We start from the raw sequence: 20,880 nt of genomic DNA on the forward strand, positions 1-20,880 counted from the left end.
CTGAGGTGGGAATTATTGTTCTGTTTCACAGATGAGGAAACAGGCTCAGACTGAGTAGATGACTTGGGTCTCGAATTCCAAAGCCTTGCTCTTCTGGTGCGTCATATGTCTGTGCCTTAGGGTTGGTTCTTGCCTAGAATTGAGACTTTGCTCTGGCTAGTCACTCGTTAGAACCATTCTAGGTTTGCTTTTGTGAAGAAAGAGAACACAGAAAGCTGGGTGTGTGTGATGGAGGGAGGGTGATCAAAGAGAGCTGAGATGAAAGCTGAGGTTGGCTAAGGTAATTTGGCAGGTGACAGCAAGAGTCTCCTCAGACACACTTGGAAGGTTCAAGGAGGCCCCCTTTGTTATGTCAACATGGCCAAGCCTCTTCTGTTGGCTGGAAAGAAGTCTTCAGGTGGCTGGAGGGGGTTTGGGGTTGGGGGGGAAATACCCTTTCCTGGTTGGTTTTCTACTTTCTACCCTCAGAGTGGGTCTGAGAGAGACAACTGAAGGCCCCATAGCCGGTGGGAGGGCAGAAGTTTCCTGACCCACTGGCTGGGGTGTTTTTGGATACCAGTTTCCAAGTCACTGAATCAGACTGAATCTCTTTGTGGTTACAGGTGAGGGGTTTTTTGTTTGTTTGATTCGTTCTGGGTTTCAGATTTCCATCACAGAACCTTTCCAGGCACAGTTGTCTGTATGTCTCATGTGTGCTTTCTATATTCTCCTTTTGAATACATCCCAGGATAAAGGGCCAGGTCCTACAGGGCCGTTTTCTTGACCTTCAGGTTACTCTGTTGAATCTGAGGGATAGAGTAGGTAATGACAGAGGAAGGTGCTGTGGTGCTGGATGAGGACAGCTCAAGTGGGGCTGCTGTGGGCTGGAGGAAAATAAAATTGCCTCTGGGCTCCTGAGATAACTCGATGCTGCCTAAGCAAAGGGCCCTCAGATCTTCCCTTGTGGTGCTAGACTGAGGGCCCAGTTTTCACAGCCTCTCAGGAGATCTGTTCCTGCTACCTTGAAGCAGACTACTGCCCAGTTCCAAAATATCTTACCTTGAACTCCAGTGCAGTCCTTCACAAGATTTCAGAAAGGTCTTCCTGGAGAAGAGAGAGGGGAGCGGTGGTTATCTTCAACCAATCAGCATTTATTGAACACTTGCTATATGTAACATGCTATGCTGGGCATTAGGAGGAGGGTCCAGGGCTTATGGGGGAGACCAACATGCACATAACTGGAATACAGGCCATCTGGTGGAACAACTGGAAAGCTGTGGTCAATGTGGGGATGTGTGGCAGTGGGAAGGCTTGGGAGGAGAAAGTCAGACTGCGGCCTTGAAAGAAAATTAGGACTTTGAGAGAACACTTCCGTCTCTAATTTTGTAGCTCCTTTGGCTTGCCCCTGTTTGGGCCAAGCTCAGGGCTCTGCAGCAGGTTGGTCTGACAATTGTCATATAACTGGTATTCTCTGGGCCCACTCAAAGCCACTGCTATCCAATTAAACACATTCCCACCAGAGCTCTGGGGACTGCCCGGGGTCTGTCCAGTGTACATGCTCAGGCTGGACTTGGATCTGGGGGCAGCAGAGCTTTGAGCTCTGTTCTTGGCATTCTTCCTGAGGGTAATAATAGTACATGGCTTTTACTGCGACCTGCTTTTCCCAGGAACTAAAAGTGGGATGGAGACATCAATCCCGACTTAGCAGTTGAAACAGAATCTCAGACTTGTGGTTTGACCTTGAAATAAGGTCGTAAAATAAATAGGCACACTGGAATTTGTCAGTTGTTCCCCCCACCTTCCAGACCTCCCCAGAACGAAGCTTTGCTGATTTCTCTGCCCCAGATGTGGCATCTTTCTTCTCCAGCGCCTGTGGCATTTGAGCTTAAAAGATGCTGCCGTGGTCCTGCCTGACCTTCTCCCTGCCCAGGTCTCTAAGACCAGAGGATGCCTTATTCCCTCTTTGTGCCTATCAGCCATCACCCGTGCAGTAGCCCTCCCCAACCTGAGGTGCCTGCTGGCTTGGGGCCTTGACAAAGCAGGTGCTAAGTGAATGCTGGTAGTTTCAGTAAAATTGAGTCTCTTGATTCTAAAGCTGCTCACCTGCACTTTTGCTTTAGAATTTTTAAAGGGCCTCCTCAGCCTCAAATCTCTGTCTGCTCAGTCATGTCTGATGCTTTGCGACCCCATGGACTGTAGCCCACCAGGCTCCTCTGTCCATGTGGATTCTCCAGGCAAGAATACTGAAGTGGGTTGCTGTTTCCTCCTCCAGGCACCCTTCCCCATCCAAGAATCAAACCCGCATCCCCTACACAGGCTCAGACAGATGTCTTTTTATCCCCTAAGAGATTTGGGGAAGCCCTATCTCTTGTGCTTGGGGAGTCAGTGCTGTTTTATGAGCACGTATAAAAATTGACAGAGCCAATACTCTGTTTTATCTTAACATTTACTTAGAGAGTCAATTCAATATGTGCAGGCCACATCTGCTGTCTCACTTGGCAGAATTATGACACCCTCCCAGGTGGGTGAATGACAGTTAATAGAAAGTAGAGTACATTTTGGACAGGGATGTAAGTGGTGGCCAGCACACAGGGGGCTGAGTGGGAGGGTCTCCAGAAGGAGGGTGGGGATCTGTCCCTGCTGGGCTGCAGCTCCCTCCCCACACTGCATCTGTCAGCTTCTTGTTCTCTGGCCCAATGGATAGATGAATAGGGATGTTTGCCTCATGCCTTCCTACTTTCTCTAATTCAGGGAAGCAGGTCAGTGGCTGCCTTGCAGGCACCCCACAACACCACTGATTGTGACATTTTGGAAGGCCTCTCTGACCGGGTCTTCTTTTGTGTTGTGCCTGAGTTGGTCTGGGCCCTGAATAGGATCCTGGGCATTCGCCTCTGGTCATGGATGTTGCTGCAACCCAAAGGCTGTGCATTTCGGCCTGGCCGCCTGGCTTCCCCAGCACAGCTTGCTGAGGCTTCTGCAGTTTTTAATCCCCCTTGCTGAGTTCTAGACAGAGATTTGGCTCTTCGGTCTTCATTTAAATTTGTCCCCTCTCAAGCAACTGGACCAAGATCTGATAACTTTTATCCTTCCTAGAGTGAAGTGAAGTCATTCAGTCGTGTCCAGCTCTTTGCGACCCCATGGACTGTAGCCTACCAGGCTCCTCCCTCCATGGGATCCTCCAGGCAAGAGTTCTGGAGTGGGTTGCCATTTCCTTTTCCAGGGGATCTTCCTGACCCAGGGATCGAACCTGGGTCTCCCACATTGCAGGCAGACACTTTAACCTCTGAGCCACCAGGGAAGCTCTGATCAGCACACTTTCCTTCCCTGGCCGCCTGTATTCCTCCTGCTGTTCTTGGTCTCATTCTCCTACCATTTGATGTCCACCCACCAAGAAGAGGAGCAGCGGACTCCCCTCCTTCTCAGGGAAGCCAGGGAGGATGTGCTGTGGACTAGAGCACTAATTCTGTATGCACCACAGTGCCTCATGTTCTGGGCTTTCCCTTTGATCCTCAGCGCTGAGAGCTTTCCTGCATCTTCCCCTGCGTTTCCCGAGACGGGAGGGAGGGATGTCCTGGCTTTTGTAGGACAGGGAGGAGGGACAGTGATGGGTGACCTTTTCCTGCCACAGTCCTGTCACTTGCTTCTTGCAGTCTGAGCCTCTCTTTCAGCTCTGCAATAGGACAGGTCTGAAGCACCAGGCTGGCTGAGACCTGGCCCCTCCTGGGACAGACCTTCTCTGTCTTTTCCATCTCTAAGGCAAGCATTTTGCCAACTCCCTTTTCTCCCCATCCTCACTGTTCATCAGAAGCAGCAACTCCTGTCTCAAAGAGCAGGCTCAGCTGAACCTCTACAATCAGACAGCAGCTCAGAAACGCTTGCTCTTCACTCACCTGTCTACTGAGCCTTTCTTGATGAGACCCCTGAGCCTGGCTCTCCTGTTCCCTCCTGTGTAAGTGCAGGTGTGGAAATCCACGACGGGCTGGGGTTCCTGCATCTGTCTCTGCTCTCTTTCCCTCAATCTGCTGCTCACAAAGCCACGGCAGGTATGTCATCAGCCCCCTTTGTCTCCTCCTCCTGGCGCCCCTGTCTCATTGGTTAACCCCAGCTGCAGTAACCCCACGTGGTTCTCAGGAGTTGGGGAGCCCTGGCTGAGCAGGCACACAGAAGTCCCCTGGTCACCAGCAAAACATCTTTCACATCAGACTTAAAAAGCCTCAGTTGTCCCTGGAGGGACATAAAGCTGAAATTCCAAAGCACTTGGCAAGAGACGTCCAGCCATGAACATGACATATTCCTGGAATCCCAGCACGTTTTCTCTCTCCGATCCCTACCCCATCCACTCCACTCCCTGCTTGGTACAATTCATAAGAACATGAGGCAGAACAAGGCAGCTAGAGCCACAAGCAGAGGAAGCAGAGGGGTCTATTTCTTTAAGCAGCACTGGGCCTGCATCTGCACGTGCTGCCTCTTTCTGAGCCAGCGCCCAGGTCACGTCAGTGTTCAGGTCATGTCTACTTTGTGTGGGGGATCCAGCACCTTTCTTCCATGCCCAAGGCCTTGACACACACACACACACACACGGCATTCACTGTTTTGGAATGCCCCTGGGTGAGAGCCTGCAGAGGGCTGGACTTATTCCCACGGGGGCTCCCCCCACAACGCACACACCGTGGTCACAACAGTGAGTCTGTAGCACCGCCAGGGAGAGAACAAGCTTGCTTCACTTCCCCAGCCAACGTGACACACACTGGAGCCATACAACCCGGCCTTCTCTCAAAGGGCCTGTGTTAGGCCTGAGGCCTCTCAAGCGGTGGTGTGTCCATCACTCTCCAGGCCCAGGGTCTGTGTCTTAGACGGCTCTTTGTTCCCACAGAGCCGGGCGCAGAGTCCGGCAAATCGTTGTTTACTGGATTCTGTGTGATTGATTGGCCCCTTTTTCTCTCCCTTTCCTGAGCTGAGAATTCTCTCTCCACTTGGCCACCCCATGACGTGGGTTCTCATAGGATCAGCATTTTTCTCTACGCTGACCTAGTCTCCCAGGTTGGATAGAGAGGACGATTGTACCATGAGGAAAAGGGATGAGTTTGGGTGGCGAATCTTGTGACTGGAGCCAAGAGCTATTCCTGGGTGTCTAGTGAATGTCCTAAAATGATCTCTCAGGCCCAAGTCCTGAAATAATCCTCTCAGGATGAAGACAGGCCTTCATTCACACGGGGATCAGAGCTTCCCGGGCTTCGCTCCTTTGCAGTCTCATAGCTGTGGGGTCCCCTCAGCCATCTCTCATCTTGCCACCTGCCTTCCCTTGTCCCTGAGCCCAGCTCAGGAGGATCTTTATCAGTCAATCAAATCTGGTGTCTACTCCTCACTCCTTGACTGAAGGAGAGCCCTTTGTTGCACAGACCTGTCTTAGAAAAAGAATTAAAATTTGCCAAAAGTTGCTCCAGACTGTTTTAACCTCAAGGGAAGTTTGGGAGCTCTCTCAGCCCCCTCTCAGCTAGAATTAATTGCCTTGCACTGTGAGAAGCTCCTTTTACATAAACTGTATAGAAGAAACACTCAAACATTTAGCTGAAGTGACACTCACTGTCTATAACTCAGCCAGGGATTGTATTGGAGCCAATAGGAAGGAAGGTTCCAGATCCCTCACCATCAGGAGAATTGCCCTGAGCAAGGAGAGCAGTCACAAACCTCAGTCCAGTGTGTGTGTGGGGGGATGTCTCTAGGTCTGACTTTCTCCTAACTTGAACCTGAAGGTGGTTCCCAGGCAGAATTAGTTTGCCTTGAATTCATCTTCTGTCTTTACTTTGTAGAGCTTGAGACATTTCTGGATTTGAGAGGAATCCTTGATTTTCCCAAATTCCTAAACATTTTCTCCAGACACAGCCCTATGTGTCAGCTCTAATTTTTCAGCAGGCGAGTGTGTGTGGGTAGCACCAGGCTTAGCCGCTGATTCCCAGGGACTAAGCCTGAGATGACTACACGAGTGCACGTGCATGCACACACACACATTCGCATCCACTTACATGAACTCTCACACACATAAGCACACTTACACACTCACTTATGACCAAAATGGCAGATGGCAGAATGTTAATAGCAGTTATTTTAGATCAGAATTCTGTAACTGTAGGAAAACTTTCTTTTCCTTCCCCCCTTTTTGAGTAATGTCACATTTTCACTGGTGAAGTATATATTTTATTATTCTTATGCTTACTTTTCAAATTTTTAAAGTAACACATGCCCATTGTGGAATTTTTATTTTCTTCTTTAAAGTTCTTTTTCCAAGTCACCGTAATCTGACGATGCATAAATTGCAACTGTTAGCATTTTAGCATCTTTTCCTTTCTTTTCCATGGCACTTGTATTTTTATGTGCTCAAGATACTGAATTGTGTTCTGCTTTTTCACTTAATGGTATGTAAGTCCTCAGCATCACAGATTCATAACTTATCTTAATGCCTCAAAGCCAGCATTTTAATAGCTATGATATTTTATCATAAAGTTATAACATTATTTCTTTTACCATTCTCCAATTGTTTAGTTTTTTTAGATTGTATGCATTTTTATTTTATAAATAATATGATAATTTATATATAATTTTATATATAAATCTATATTTGTAGTTTATATTATTTCTTAGAATAGGGTCTTAGAAGTAGAATTTCCGAGTCAAAAGGTGTAACAGTGTCTGTGTGTGTGTTATAATTTATGAAGGTGATACTAATTCCTTCTAGAAATTTAGAGAAATACAGAGAAGTACAAAGGAAATTTTAAATGCCCACATTCCTATCATTGAAACATTTTGGTATGTTTACTTCTAGTTTTATATTTATTTTTATTAAAAGATAAAATTGAGGAAATACTGTGTGTGCTAGAGTGACTCTAGTGAGTCCTTTTTCATTTTGTATGATATTGTGACTATGTTCCTGTCATTTGGTTTTCTTTGTAAAATGACATTTCATTGTGTTATGTACCAGTTATTACTGAATGTTTAGGTTGTGGTATATTTTGTTCTTACAGAGAGCACTGCTTTGAACATAATTTTACACAAATCTCTAAACAGGTCTGATTCTTTTCTAGAAATTCCTGAAAATAGAATTACTGAATCAAAGAGATTCAACATCATTAAGTCTCTTGATTATATATTACCTTAAAAACAGAAAACAAATGAGCTTATTATAATATCCCAGCTCCCAGCATTGAAAGCTTTAGCAAATAGAATCTCTGGGGGTATAAACTCTATACAAGTAGGATGATGGTGGGGCTTTGTGGAGAGAGTCAGAAAGGTGTTTGATTATTTTAAAGTGTTTGAGAGATGCTGTACATCTTCCTCTAGTTTATTAATTGCTTATTTTGAGCAGAGATGATAGCAGTGAATGATGTTTAGATACCATTTAGCTAGCATTCTAAAATAGCCAGCGACATTCTTGTCCTATAGTGGATATGTTGACATGCTTTATGGTTTATGAATGTATGTGAGTTGGCGATTCCCCTATTCATCTCCTTTGTTAAGGACGTTGGAGCACTGTGTGACCTTGAGAAACACTGGGGAAGTTGCCTTGGCTTGGAGACCAATGAAGGTTGAACAGATCCACGTTTAGTCCCCTGAACCCTCTGGGTTTTCCTGGGGTTTCAGGTTTGGCTCATGGAATGGTCATGGTTTAGAAATATTGCTTCCCCTACTCTGCTCAACATTATGTGGCAGCCTGGATCGGAGAGGAGTTTGGGGGAGAATGGATACATGTATATGTGTGGCTGAGTCCATTTGCTGTCTACCTGAAACTGTCACGACATTGTTAATCAGCTATATTTCAATATAAAAGTAGAAAAAAGAAATATAGCTTCCCTGGAATCAAGGATACACTGGGCTCTTAGAAGTCGATCTGAACATAATAGAAGTCTTGGGCCAGTGTTCAAGGGCCTTCCATCCAACAACACTGCAAGACTCCTGGTTCTTTGCAACAGGTAAATAGCCTAGACCAACATTCCAGTGGGGCCCCCATATGCCTGGTGGTTTACAGTTAGTGTGTGTTATACAAACAAACTTTGAAAGTGTTAGTGTATTTTATGGTTACCATCTATGATAAGTAATACTAGTTTCCCATTTATGTAATGATAGAACTTTTTTTTTTAATACGTTTTAGACAAGCGAGTAAATAAAAAAATATAATTGAGCCACAGTGTGTGTGGACAGGAAAGAGTAACAATGGTGGAGCCTGACTTCGGTGGCTGGTGTCATTGTTGTCACCATGAAGGAATTGTTTTCCTCCAGAGCTGAAGATATACTCTTAGATGGAAGCATTCTTAAAGATCAGTTAATACTAAATTATGATTTCTCTGTGTGTGTGTGTGTTTTCATTTGGCCCCTTGGATACAGCAGTTAAAGCCATATCAGAAATATTTTTGGCTGTTTTCCTTGGCACCCTAATATTGGAGGTTTTAATGCCAAATTACTTCTTAATAAATGTTCTGTGTATACACCACGTCTTGTTTCAGCAAAGTGTTAAAACCAGAGGACAGCTGGCCCTGGGGTTCACAGAAACTTTCCGAGGGATGTGACAGCAGAGAGCATTTGGGGAAAAATCAGTTTCCACATCTTTGGCTTCCCTCTGTTGCTCTGTAAAACTGTATTTCCTAAAGACAGATCTCACCAGTTTTCTTTTCCTACCCTTCTGGTCAAGATTGCCCTCCATCCTCTTTGTAAGAGGACCTGCTTCTCACCGCCTTAAATCTTTTAAGGTGCTTCCCCAGCGTGTAGAAACTTTAAGGGCATCAACAAATGGACCATTTAAAAATGTTACTGTCTAAAAAGCTTCATAAGTCCCACTTGTCTATAGGAAACCAATGAAAAATTGCCTTTGTCTTTAATAATTATTTGTGGTATGTTTATTGATCACTTATATACTATTAGCTGCAATAAGACAATCTAGAATTTTGTTTTTTTAAAACCTTAAGGTCACAGGACATAAAAACATTAAAAGTCACTTTATATGCAATAAAGACATATTATTCCTGAGAAGTATGAAAAAATTAATGACTAAAAACTTTCAAACAGGAAAATATATTAAGATAAACTTCTATAGAGCAGTAGAATGGATGTACATTTTCAAGTAGGGAAAGGAATATGATTTGACTTAAGAGCTTGTTCATGAGGTTTTTTTAAATAGGTGATGGTTGCTATCAAGTTGCTATGGTGTTTATAAGCCACTGAGTACACATTTAAAAGAGTAGCATAAAAGTTTTATTTTAAAATGGTGGTGTTTATAATATAGCAAAACTTTTAGGTGTTAGTTTTAAAAGGTGTGAAAGGAGACAATTTTTCAAAATTCTTTCAAAGTATATACCATATTTGGAGATCGTGGATACAGATATTCTCCTTGGGATAAAACTGTGGTATCTCCTTGGGATAAAAGCATCTCTGATGGGGTGCGGGAGGCTGGACCGCCTTTGAGACTTGGACCAGTCTCTGTCAGATGTGGGGATGCACTCAAATGCCAGTAGCATGACATTGGGTCACCCACGTGTTCTTTGGACACTGTTAGTGATATGGAGCTCAGAACCTCTCAGCACAGCAGGGTTTTAGACTATGAATCTGGACAACTGGTTTCTAAGCTTGGCTTTGCTACTGTACATCATCTCAGGTGACTCCCAGCATCTCTTTGGGCCTTGCCTTCCCCATGTGTCATGGAGAGAGTTGATTCTATCATTTCTGATAAAATGTTATATAATGAGGTGAAGTCCTCCATCCTAATCTTAGTTGGCCCCTGGAGTTAAAAAAAATCTTCTCTCTCTTAAGAGTTCATGTCAGCCTTTCAATTATTGGAAGGTACATTTTGTGTTCCCCTCAAGTCTTTTCCAGTTTTAAAACCTATTATCCTTCAACCTTGACTTATACAGTCATCTTTATGAAGGTATTTTTTTCTCTAGGCCATTGGCTTTCAAACTTTTTAATCCTAGTCTCTTTGACATTCCTAAAAATTATTTAGGACCCCCAGAGATACATTTGTTTATGTGGGTTATATCTTTTGACATTAAGAGAGTGTTTAAAATTTTTTTTATTATTTATTAATTCCTTTAAAATAACAATTAAAACCATTAATTAATATAACTAATGATTTTAATAAAAGTAAATATACTTCCTAAAACAAAGAAAAGTGTTCACATTTTTTTGCAAATCTGTTTGATATCCAGCTTAACAGAAAACAGCTAAAGCCTTCAATTTATTGTGATTTGATATGTGTTGATTGAAGTCAGTGAAAGAAATCTGGCCTTTGCAGATATGTACTTAGAAAAGGAAGAAATACTTTAATAGCCTTTTCATATATTTTTCTTTGATATTTTGGCAAAACTGAATAAGTGGTAGTTTCTTGAAGGTTAGTGGTAATGTGGAATCTGAAACCTTATCAGTGAACTTTCTGTACTTTTACATAAAATTCATTAGCCTATCTTGCACGTTGAATGACTCTTTTACCCATGCTTGGTTTCACAACCTGATGTACTGATCATTTGGAAAATATAGGTTCATCAAGTTATGCAGATCTTCCAAATGTTAATATATTTTGTTATATAATATAAAAAAAATCACATTAGTTAATATCTCCACTGGTCTCATCAGAAATTCTTCAAGTGATAGGAAACTGTCTAGCTTATGATGGCTGATACAAGTTTTCCAAAATTCTAATTTTTGCTTGAGACCTCAGTTTTTACCATTGGTAACAAACATCATCAGACATTTTCTTTGAAATACCAGTCTTATGTCTGCCAGATATCCAAGCCTGAATAACCAGCCTGAATAACCATGGTTTGTTGGTCAATAATTCTTTCAACTGAAATGGTGTTCCATGGAAAAAAGTAGCTAGTTCAGCTTGCAACTCAATCCCATAAGTGTTTTTCTGTGAGACAACTGTTGTGCTCTGACACGCACCAGAAATATTGTATTCCAACTTTGCAATGGCACCCCACTCCGGTGCTCTTGCCTGGAGGGTCCCAGAGATGGAGGAGCCTGGTAGGCTGCACTCCATGGGGTCCCTAAGAGTTGGACACAACTGAGTGACTTCACTTTCACTTTTCACTTTCATGCATTGGAGAAGGAAATGGCAACCCACTCCAGTGTTCTTGCCTGGAGAATCCCAGGGACGGGGGAGCCTGGTGGGCTGCCGTCTATGGGGTCACACAGAGTCGGACACGACTGAAGCGACTTTGCATAGTGTATTAAAAAACATGTACTTAAAAATCAATATTTAATAAAAATTAATCTTTACTGCTTCATCAAGGACATGGAGAATTTTGTTTTCATTGTGAGTGGGGGGCAGTGAAGAATACATTGACTACTAGTTTGCTGCTACTGCCATCATTAATTCTTGCATCATAATTAGTATTAGTCACTCAGTTGTGTCCAACTCTTTGCAACTCCATGGACTTACAGCCTGCCATGCACCTCTGCCCAAGGAATTCTACAGGCTTAGAATACTGGAGTGGATAGCCACTTCCTTCTCCAAGGGATCTTCCTGACCCAGGGATCGAACCCAGGTCTCCGCATTGCAGGCAGATTGTTTACCATTGGAGCCACCCGTACCAGCAATTTCATTGTTGCTTTTCATACCATTAGTGCAGGTATCAACATGAGAAAAAAGGCAAATAACATCTTAGTATTATGAAGAAAGTATTTTAACTCCATGGACACTCTCTCCCTAAAAGGACCTGAGGAATTGAGCTTTGAGAACCACTGCTCTAGACTATGGCAACCCACTCCAGTGTTCCTGCCTGGAGAATCCCAAAGACAGGGGAGCCTGGTGGGCTGCCATCTATGGGGTCGCACAGAGTCGGACACGACTGAGGCGACGCAGCAGCAGCTCTAGACTGAACAGAGACCAGAGGGCCGCAGCAGGGCATCTCAGTGCAGATAGTGTAGAAGAGCTCCATGAGAGGAGCAGACCTCTGAGAACATAGCCCTGTTTCTTTCAATGTTTTTGCATCAACACTGTAGTTATGATCAACTAAAATCTCCAGATCTCTTTTATTGGACCTACTATCAAGCTTCCTGTTTGGGAGGGGGCAGAAAACTTTTAAAGACATACATTAGCTGATGACCTCACTTTGGGAAAAGGTGAGTGGGAAGTGATGGATGTCGTCCAAGTGGACACTTTTCACAGAGGTGGAAAGAGATGGATAGCCATGGATTGGGGAATCCTCAGTCTAAGACGGGTAGTTGAAGCCAGAAAGCTGCCTTGAGTCCAGAGAAAAACCTGGGGGGATACTGAGTCCAGAGAGGGCACAGGGAAGGTGACGTTAGACAGGTCAGGCAAACCCGAGCAAGATCATGAGAATCAGGAGAGAGTGAGTCCTGAAGCAGACTGGCTTTGTAGTGTGCTGCAAAGGTGGTGATGATGACTGAAGGCCAAGCAGAGGCCCTGGAGCTGGGCTGTAAGAAAGTCCTTGGAGACCTGAAAGTTGTTTCCATCCAGTGATGAGTTTGGAAGCCATGTAGTAGCAGAGCCCCAGACAAGAATGGGAAGGCTATGGGACCAGGCCAAATATTCAAGATTTTTGTCTCTAAAACAAAGAGTGAGGAAATGGTTGGAGACAGCAGCCCTTTCAGTCTGGGCTTTCTGAGAAAGGGGGTGTGTGGCTGTGGGACACTTGGGTAGAACAAATGGGAGAGACAGAGAGGCCATTCCCCAACTCTGAGATGACTGAGAAGCTTGTCTTCTTTTCAAAGGGCAATAACGCTATACACCATAGGATGTGGGTATGTGAAATTATCCTATGCAAGATAGCTGCAGTGTTTTCTTACCACCCTGGGGAACTTTGAGAGACATTCTTTAATATTCCAAAAGCCCCATCAGCTCACTGGACCCAGAATTATCAGCAGCAATTAGTGCTAATTAATTGGAATTTGGAACTCTTGACTTGCAGGATGGGTGTGTGTTGGAGAGATGTTTATGAAAGATGGTGTTTATCCAGAGGATTTCCTTTTCTTTTAAGTTTCAAGGGTAGAGGCTTAAGCATCTTTAATCCAAAGGAAGGAGATCCAATAGTTGTTATGAAGCCCCGAATCTCTACTCAAGTCTCCTTTAGGATTAGAGTCACCAGGGAAGTGTAGGAGAGGGTGAGGTGGATATTCCATAACCCTGTCCGGGGGAGATTCGAGCGAGGTACGTCTCAAGGATGGAGAATGACGTCACAAGCATCCCAGTGGAAATGGGAGATTGTTCTTCCTTGTTCCCTGCATCCATCAGTAGCCACTGTGCCCCTAAGCTCTAATTCTTTATGTTCTTAACCGGCCACATTTCACTTTGAAAAGTCGGTAAAATGCAAGTGATGATGAAGCAGGGTGTACTTTTTTTTTTTTAATTAGCTGCCTCTCATTCACTCAGCCTCTGGCAGAGCAGGATGCTGGTAGAGATCTGCCCATTGTTATAAACCAGCCCCTCCTAGGGAGGAATAAACACACAAGGCCAATCCATTGTTGTTCTCCAGGAAAAATAAGAAACCTGGGCAGCAGGACCTGGCAGTAGGCTGGGGGAGGGAGGGAAGGATGCTTAATCAGGAGACTTCTAGCTGCAGGGGCTTCCACTGAAAGGCCAGGATCTGGACCAGGCAGTGGCTTTCATTCCAGCTGGCCTAACTCATGCCCTGGGAACAGAGAGGCACTGGGGAGGAAGTGATGAAGTCACAACCATTTCTCCAGAGAACCTTGCCTAGAATTTGTGAGCACAAGCCCAGGAGTGCTGCTGATTTCCTTCTGTCCCAAGCCACAGCCACAGACTTTCCTCAATGTAAATGTTCCCTGGGGACCCCAGCTTTACCTAATAAGAACCATCATTAGGAATTTAAAATTTACAGATATGTTAAAATTTAAAATTTACAATATGTTCGCACATACCTGTATTTAGTTCTCTCCAAAGCCCTGTAAGATGGGAATGAGCATTAATCCCAATTTATAAATAAGGAAAGGAGGGGGGTGGGCCTCCACATCTTTGAGCCTATTGGGTACCATGCTGGCACTCAATCTGAAGCATCATGTAATCCTTCCAACAATACTGTAAGAGTGGGAACTCCTTCCTCATTTTACTTGGGAGGTAGCTGAGGCTCAGGGAAATTAAGATGACTTGACCCCAGTCATAGAGATAATAAGATTCAGGGACTAGGGAAAAGCCAGATCTTTCAGACTCCTGGTCTACCTGCGGGAGTGGAAATTTTCCATCGCAGGTTTGAGGTTGATTTTTTTTTTTCCCCTCTTCAGGGAGGGAGGAGGCTCACTGTGTGGTTTTGGATGCTCAGGCAGATCCCTCTTGGAGCCTCGGAGAGCCACCTGGTTATTCATCTCAGGCTCTATCCCACCTCCCATCCTTCCCCTCCCACCCCAGCATGCCTCTTCCTTCTATTCCTCTCCAGCAAAGAGGAACTGGATGGCCAAGCTCCCTGGATCTCAGCTTGCAGAACTGGTAATTACCCCTTTGTGTCTAGTTAACCACCTTTCATCTCCTCTACTTGCTGGTGTCCACTTTCCCTTATTAGCATCTTTCAACTCTTTGCCAAGCCCTCCGCCCTGTTTGTGGCCAGCTCGGGTTGTGGTTGTTTGTCGCGGTGATGGCTGAGGGATGAGTGTACATGGTGGGGTGGCGGAGGGGAGGGGGAGCTGCTCCAACCAAAATCACTCACATTTTCCATCCTCGGTGCCAGGCATCTCTCTCCTGTCCCACCCCAGAGGCAGCCAGGTTTAGGTCACCTGGCTTAGAGGCAGACAGTTGATAGCTAGGCCCCCAAATTTTGGGCCTTTGGAGCTTGGGTATTACCTTTCAGTTCTCTTGCGTGGGTGAAATGGGAGCCGTCTGACCGGCAACTTTTATACTTTCAACAAAAGCCTGCTGACTAATTCCTCATCTCCAGGAGCTCACCTTCAACCCCAGATTTCCCTGCTCTGAGGCAGCCCGTGTTGGCCCATCAGCCAAACATCCTGAGCTTTCCCGGACAGTCCTACTTCCACTGTTATCATATTTAACCATTTACTTGTGTAGCAATTTATATTTACTTGACTTTACATATTTCATATGTTTATATTAATAAAAATTAAAGGAAATTTTAAACACTTAGCCTCAATTTAAGTGCCTAAGAGCCACATGTGGCTGGTGCCATTGGACAGTGAGAGTAAAAACATTTCCATTATTGTGGAAAACATATTCCAATATACTGTCCTATTAGACAGCTCCGATATACACAGGCAAAAATTCCAGCAGCCAAAGTACAGCTCGCAGATCGTTTGTTCCTTGAAGGTCCTAAAACTTCTCTGACCTTTCGAGTGAACTCATTTGAGTTCCCAAAATGTCAGAGCCTGTTGGGATTGGAGGCCACCCGGCAAAGGATGCCTTTGAAGAAATGTCCCTTATGAAGTTCACCATTATCAAGTTTGGAATGCCTGCTGTTCCTCCACAGTGAGACAGGTGGGGCCTGGGATGTTCTTGGTGCCTGTGATCGCCAAGACTTCATGTGCAAAGAAGGGAACTTGGTGTCTCTTAGTTTCATCCAAGTCACCGGCCTTGGCAGCCAAGGGGACAGCTTGTTGTAGAGTGTAGTCTTGGTGGACCGAGCAAGGGGCAGGGCTGAGAGAATTCCAGCTGTGAGGGATGTGTCTTGACCTGTCCTGCCTGGAGGGTGAGGGTGGGAAGTACCTCTCAGAGCCTCCCCATAGTCCTTTCCAGACTTCTTAGAGGGCGCCTTTGCTGCAGAGAGAAGAGAAAAGGAGTTTTCCCCCTTTCTCCAGTCCAGGGAGAAGGGGCGCTTTGGGGTAAGAGGTTTAGCCAGAAGCCTTTTCTTTCTGGAACAGGGGCAATTGGTTTATCCCTTGCCAGTTCCTGAAGGCAAACAGCATGCTGGCCTGGCCTGCCGCCCCAGCCCTACCTGTCATGTGCTTGGCAAGTCTGACTTGAGTCCTTTTTTCCACTGCCTTCCCCACCCCATCAAATTGCCGTTGCAACCTCTCATTTTTCTGCTGCCTAGATGATTAAAAAGCATGACTTAGTGGAAAAATCTTGACCTCCTTGGGGTCAGCCTCTTAGGCAGCTGTCAGAGATAAGATTGTACTGGCAAAATACTCAGCTATGCTTTGCAAGGCTTTCTGTCTGGATGTGAGGAAATGAGAAGCTGTTTGGTTCTGGGTGCGTCCTGTTTGTCTTTGGAGACAGCTACAATTTTCAGAGACATAAATTGGTATTATCTGATAATAAAATATAATCTCTGATGGGAAGGTTAGATTATTATAGTGATTTTTTTTTTAAGTAATTAACAGGCTTTGTTAATTTTTTTTTTTCCATGGCGCCTGCTCTGAGCAATTCAGGGAGCAAAGTTCTCTGGCAACTAAGCAGTATCAGAAGTTCAATGCTCAGACTTCCCCCAAGGACTTTAAAGACTTAATTGTGCAGCTCCTGGTATGAAATTGTTTGGAGTTATTTTAATTATTGTGTTAGTATTTCTGCCTCTTGCTTGGAGGTTGAATACTTACCATAGTCCAAAGAGTACCAGCTGTTCCAAAGAGGACATTCCAATTTGAATTTAACATATGTCCTCAAAGCATTTGATCATCTTTGTATTTGCCCAGGATTTGTATCCATCTAGTAAGACCAGAGGCCACTTCACTTCTTAAATGGAGAAACTCAGGCCCAGGTGGTTGAGAGGTCTTGGTTAGGTAGGGTTGGACAAGTGATGTCAAGGACATAGAACCTGGGGTCTGTGGCTTGACCCTTTGTGTTATCAAATGGGTGCCTCTTTTGAAGTCCTGTGGGTCTGAGTTTGGGTCCCCGTTCAGCCACTTCCTAGCTCTGTGGCCTTGAGTGAGTCAGTTGCCCTCTGTGTGCTTCAGTTTTCTCATCTATAAATAGTGATCACACCACTGCATACTTCAGAGGATTATTGTGATCTGCGATTCGGCTCAGCAAATGTGCCTGCCGTATCTTCCATCAGCAGCAGCATCATCCTTATCTTCACATTTTCCCTACTTTTAATGAGAGACCCCCTCCCAGCTCAGAACAAAGTCACCTGCTCTCCACCACATGCCTTTTCCTTGTTGTCCTCCTCTTGCTAGGCTTCCTTTTGCTAGCCTTGCAGCTGCGTGTCCCTTCAGCTTGTCCTCAGTATAGGCGACTGTAATGAGAAGCTGGTCACCACCTCTCTCAGCTGGGGAGTCGCAGCATAGGTACAGCCCCAGGCTTGAGGTCAGAGGGTAGAGGCAGAGGTCCAGGGCTGTCCTGGCCTGGTGTCCATCCCCTCCAGATATTTCGCAGCTCTGTCCTTGAAGATGTAGAACAACTGTCCAGACTTGACAGTTCATCTTCTGGACCTGTCTGCCCAGATGGTCATCTTGGGGCCTGAACTGCCAGATGGGCCATTAAAGCCCAGGGTCTTACCCACCATCCCTGCTCAGCGTTCCAGGAAATGGGCATTTTGGCTCAGTGGCATCCATTCATTGTTCAGAAGATGCAGGTGCTGAAAACAGCAGATCTGGTTTGAATCCTGGCTCTTCCTTGTAGCCCTCAGAGTCCCAGGGTCTCTCTGCTCCTGGTGGGGGGTGTGGTATGTGGTGTGGTGGCAGTAAGGCCTAAGGCAGGTGATGTCTGAAAGAGCTTTGTTAAACCGTAGCATACTTTCCACTTGTGGGGTTCCCCTCACTCACGCCCAAGGCTTGTGCTTGGAAAGGCATCTGGTTCCCCCTCGCAGGGAGGGGCTCCAGCTCCACATGAGAGAAGCCAGAAGGGGCCCGAGTAAGCCCCATGACCTCCTCCCTGCTCGGCACTGCAGTCTAGTGCACAGCCCAGTCCAGGGCCAGACCTACAGGGCTGGCTGCCTCGGGAAGAGGAAGCCTGTGGTGGGGTCATCTTTCCCCAGGCCTCCCTTCACCACCACCCCCAGCCGAGCCCCTCCCTTCCTTGTTTTCCTCCTGGCTGCCATTAGGATACTTTTTATAAGCCTCGTTAAATCTTTAATGATGCTTGGTTGTGCAGCTGGCTTAAGACTTAATCCCCAGCAATAGGGCTTTATTGGATAAATGGTTAATAATCACTCGTCTGCAGGGATTGGGGAGGTTGTGTTGAGGCCCATGATTCCCAGAAGCCCCACGTGGCCCCTTGACATGGTCAGGGGACCACACTTCCTGGGGTCAGGTGCAGTAAGACTGGGCACCCTCATCACAGCCCAGAAGTTGGGAAGGCCTGAGGTTCTAGGAGAGCCCTTTTAGTACCTCCAAGGCACAGGGAGCCCCCAGGTTCTCTTCAAATGTGTCTCTACCCCCTCCTTGTTTCACTTTGTTTTCTTTTGCCATGAACAAGCTGTGTGACCCTAAGCAAGTCTCCTGACCCCTCTGGGCCTCAGTTTCTGTATCTATTAAAAGGACAGGTTGGGAAAAGATTATCTTATAGGTGCTATGTGATTCTGTAAGCCCCAACAGCCCAGACAGTCTCTTCTTTCCAGCTCTCTGGTGTGTCCCTGAGGGCTGTGTATGGCAGGGGACCAGCAGCCCTTGGGATTAAGCACTTAAGCTGCTGGGCAAAGAATTGGGTCATCTGTAGTCACAGGGCAGCATGCGCAAAGGGAAGCTACAGAGCCTGGATTTTATAGCCTAGTTTAGGGTTTCCCCTGGCTCTGGGCAAGACACACAGTAGGCTTAGAAAAAGGAACCTTGTGGACAGGACTTTGGAAAGAGAAGTAGACTCTTTCAGGTATAGAATTGTCAAGGTGGGTATTGTTCAGTCGCTCAGCCTTGTCCAACTGTTTGGAACCCCACGAACTGCAGCATGCCGGGCTTCCCTGTCCTTCACTATCTCCTGGAGTTTGCTCAAACTCAAGTCCATTGAGTCAGTGATGCCATCTAACTATCTCATCCACTGTCACTCCCTCCTCCTTCTGCCCTCAATCTTTCCCAGCATCAGGGTCTTTTCCAGTGAGTCAGTTCTTCACATCAGGTGGCCAAAGTATTGGAGCTTCAGCTTCAGCGTCAGTCCTTCCAATGAATACTCAGGGTTGATTTCCTTTAGGATGGACTGGTTTGATCTCTTTGCTGTCAAGGAGCCAGGGGTTGTTCACAAGTGGAAAAGGAGCCTGGGATTGTGTTCCCACGTGCCCGTATCTGGGACCATGCATTCAACTCTGATTTGACTTCAACTTCACAGCTGTAGTGAGATTAGAACCCGTCTCCTTAAGGGGCAGGTGGTATTGGGCATGGACTTGAGAGTCAAACAGACTTGGGTTTGAATGCCTTTCTGCCACTGCACATGTCTAGAGTGAATGGTTTGGGCGCCCTCCTTCTCCAGGTATCTCCTGAGTGGCATTAGCAGCACCTTTGTTTCAACATGACTGTGTTGGGTGCAAATGACCTACATAAAATACCTGGTATCTGGCTCACATCAAGAGCTGATCATTATCCTGGGAGGAACTTGCTGTTGTGGCACCTGTTGTATGCATTGGACTTACAGTTAAAATGCTTGGCACAATTGGAGATGTGACTTACTGTGGAGGACGTGTTCTCGAGTTCTTTTATCTGAAAACAAAACCAAAAAGGACAAACACCAATTTTGGTAGCACTGCCACGAAAGCCTTCAGCTTCAGGATTAGTTGGCTGAGGGCTGATTGCCTCTGTTGCCCTGGAGTTTGCTCCCTGGCCCCTGCCTGATGCTCCCCGGTGTTCCCAGGGCATAGCATGGTCCCTGGTGTACAGTGGGGGCTCAGTCCTGCACGTGAACGTGACTGGGTTCTCTGCTTTTATTTCAGATCTTCCCTGACCCGTCAGACTTTGACCGCTGCTGCAAACTGAAGGACCGTCTGCCGTCCATCGTGGTGGAGCCCACAGAGGGGGAGGTGGAGAGTGGGGAGCTCCGGTGGCCCCCCGAGGAGTTCTTGGTCCAGGAGGATGCGCAGGACAACTGTGAAGAGACAGCGAGTGAAACCAAGGAGCAGTAGAGTCCATGCCAGCTCCCTCGGGGTCACACCAGACAGCCTCTGTACCTGAACTGTGTTCTTTCCCACTACCATGGAAGGAGAGCGTGTGTGAGCCACTGCAGTTCTGCACACGCCAGATGATGGCTTCCGTTCTGCACCTGCAAATCACTGAGTTGGTTTTCTTTTCTTTTCTTTTCCTTTTTTGAGATGTCGGGCACCGGAGCCCTCTGCGACTACGTGCCAGGCCTTTGAGAAAGGAAGCTTCTTAGAGCAGGGGTGGGGTGCGGGGAGGTGGGCGTCTTGGAGATCATTATCTGAACTCAGGCGGGCTGGGGGCAGCCCTGGGACTCCAGTGGGCTCCGGGGGAGGGCGTCTGGGGCAAGAAAAACAAATGGGAGATGAAAGAGAAAATACACGTTTGAGAGAAAACATCGAGCAGAGAAGTGCGGCCAGGAAGGATGGACCCAGCAGCACACTGGCTACTGAGACACTGAGACATCACCCCACAAAGTCTTCATCTCTCTCTCTAGTTTTGCCCACTGCCCACCTTTGTTTTTATTTTGGGTGTGTTGGTCTGTAATGGGAGGCAGGTGAAGGAGAGCCATGGAGCCTGGCTTCTTGCAGAGCCAGCCGGAGGTGATGCTGGGAAAGAGAAGAATCTCCTGGTTCCTTCTCTAGACCCTCCCCTCGGGCCCTGGCAGGTACACCTGCCCGCTGTGATCTGGAGGTTTTTTAAGAGGCTGCACTTTTGAGCGTTCCCCTGATTATCCTCTTTGCCCCCCACCCTAGCCTCTTGGAAATAGCGAGGGCCTTTCCCGCCCTTGTTGGAGGGCTGAGATAGATGCTTGGACACCGAGGTCCGTCCCCCGCTGCTCTCCCCAGACTCGCTCTCCCTCTGGGTGGAGGCACAGCATGGCAGGGCCTTCCCCCAGGGCTGGCCCTTCCTCCTCCTGACCCCCACCCTCCCAGCCCTAGC

The 20,880-nt window shown here is 46.3% G+C and overlaps 1 protein-coding gene across 2 annotated transcripts in view; it reads left to right on the forward strand.

Moving 5' to 3' along the window:
• Window positions 1–20,880, forward strand: part of LBH (limb bud and heart development) — a 26,008-nt gene extending 5,128 nt beyond the window's left edge. For both annotated transcript variants that reach the window (XM_010845278.1, XM_010845277.1), the window contains exon 3: window positions 19,737–20,880. In XM_010845278.1, the coding sequence (XP_010843580.1) occupies window positions 19,737–19,925 (189 nt within the window). In that variant the 3' untranslated portion in view covers window positions 19,926–20,880. The remainder of the gene's footprint in view (window positions 1–19,736) is intronic.

This window comes from Bison bison, unplaced genomic scaffold (assembly GCF_000754665.1).
Source record: "Bison bison bison isolate TAMUID 2011002044 unplaced genomic scaffold, Bison_UMD1.0 scf7180017864215, whole genome shotgun sequence".
NCBI lineage: Eukaryota > Metazoa > Chordata > Mammalia > Artiodactyla > Bovidae > Bison > Bison bison.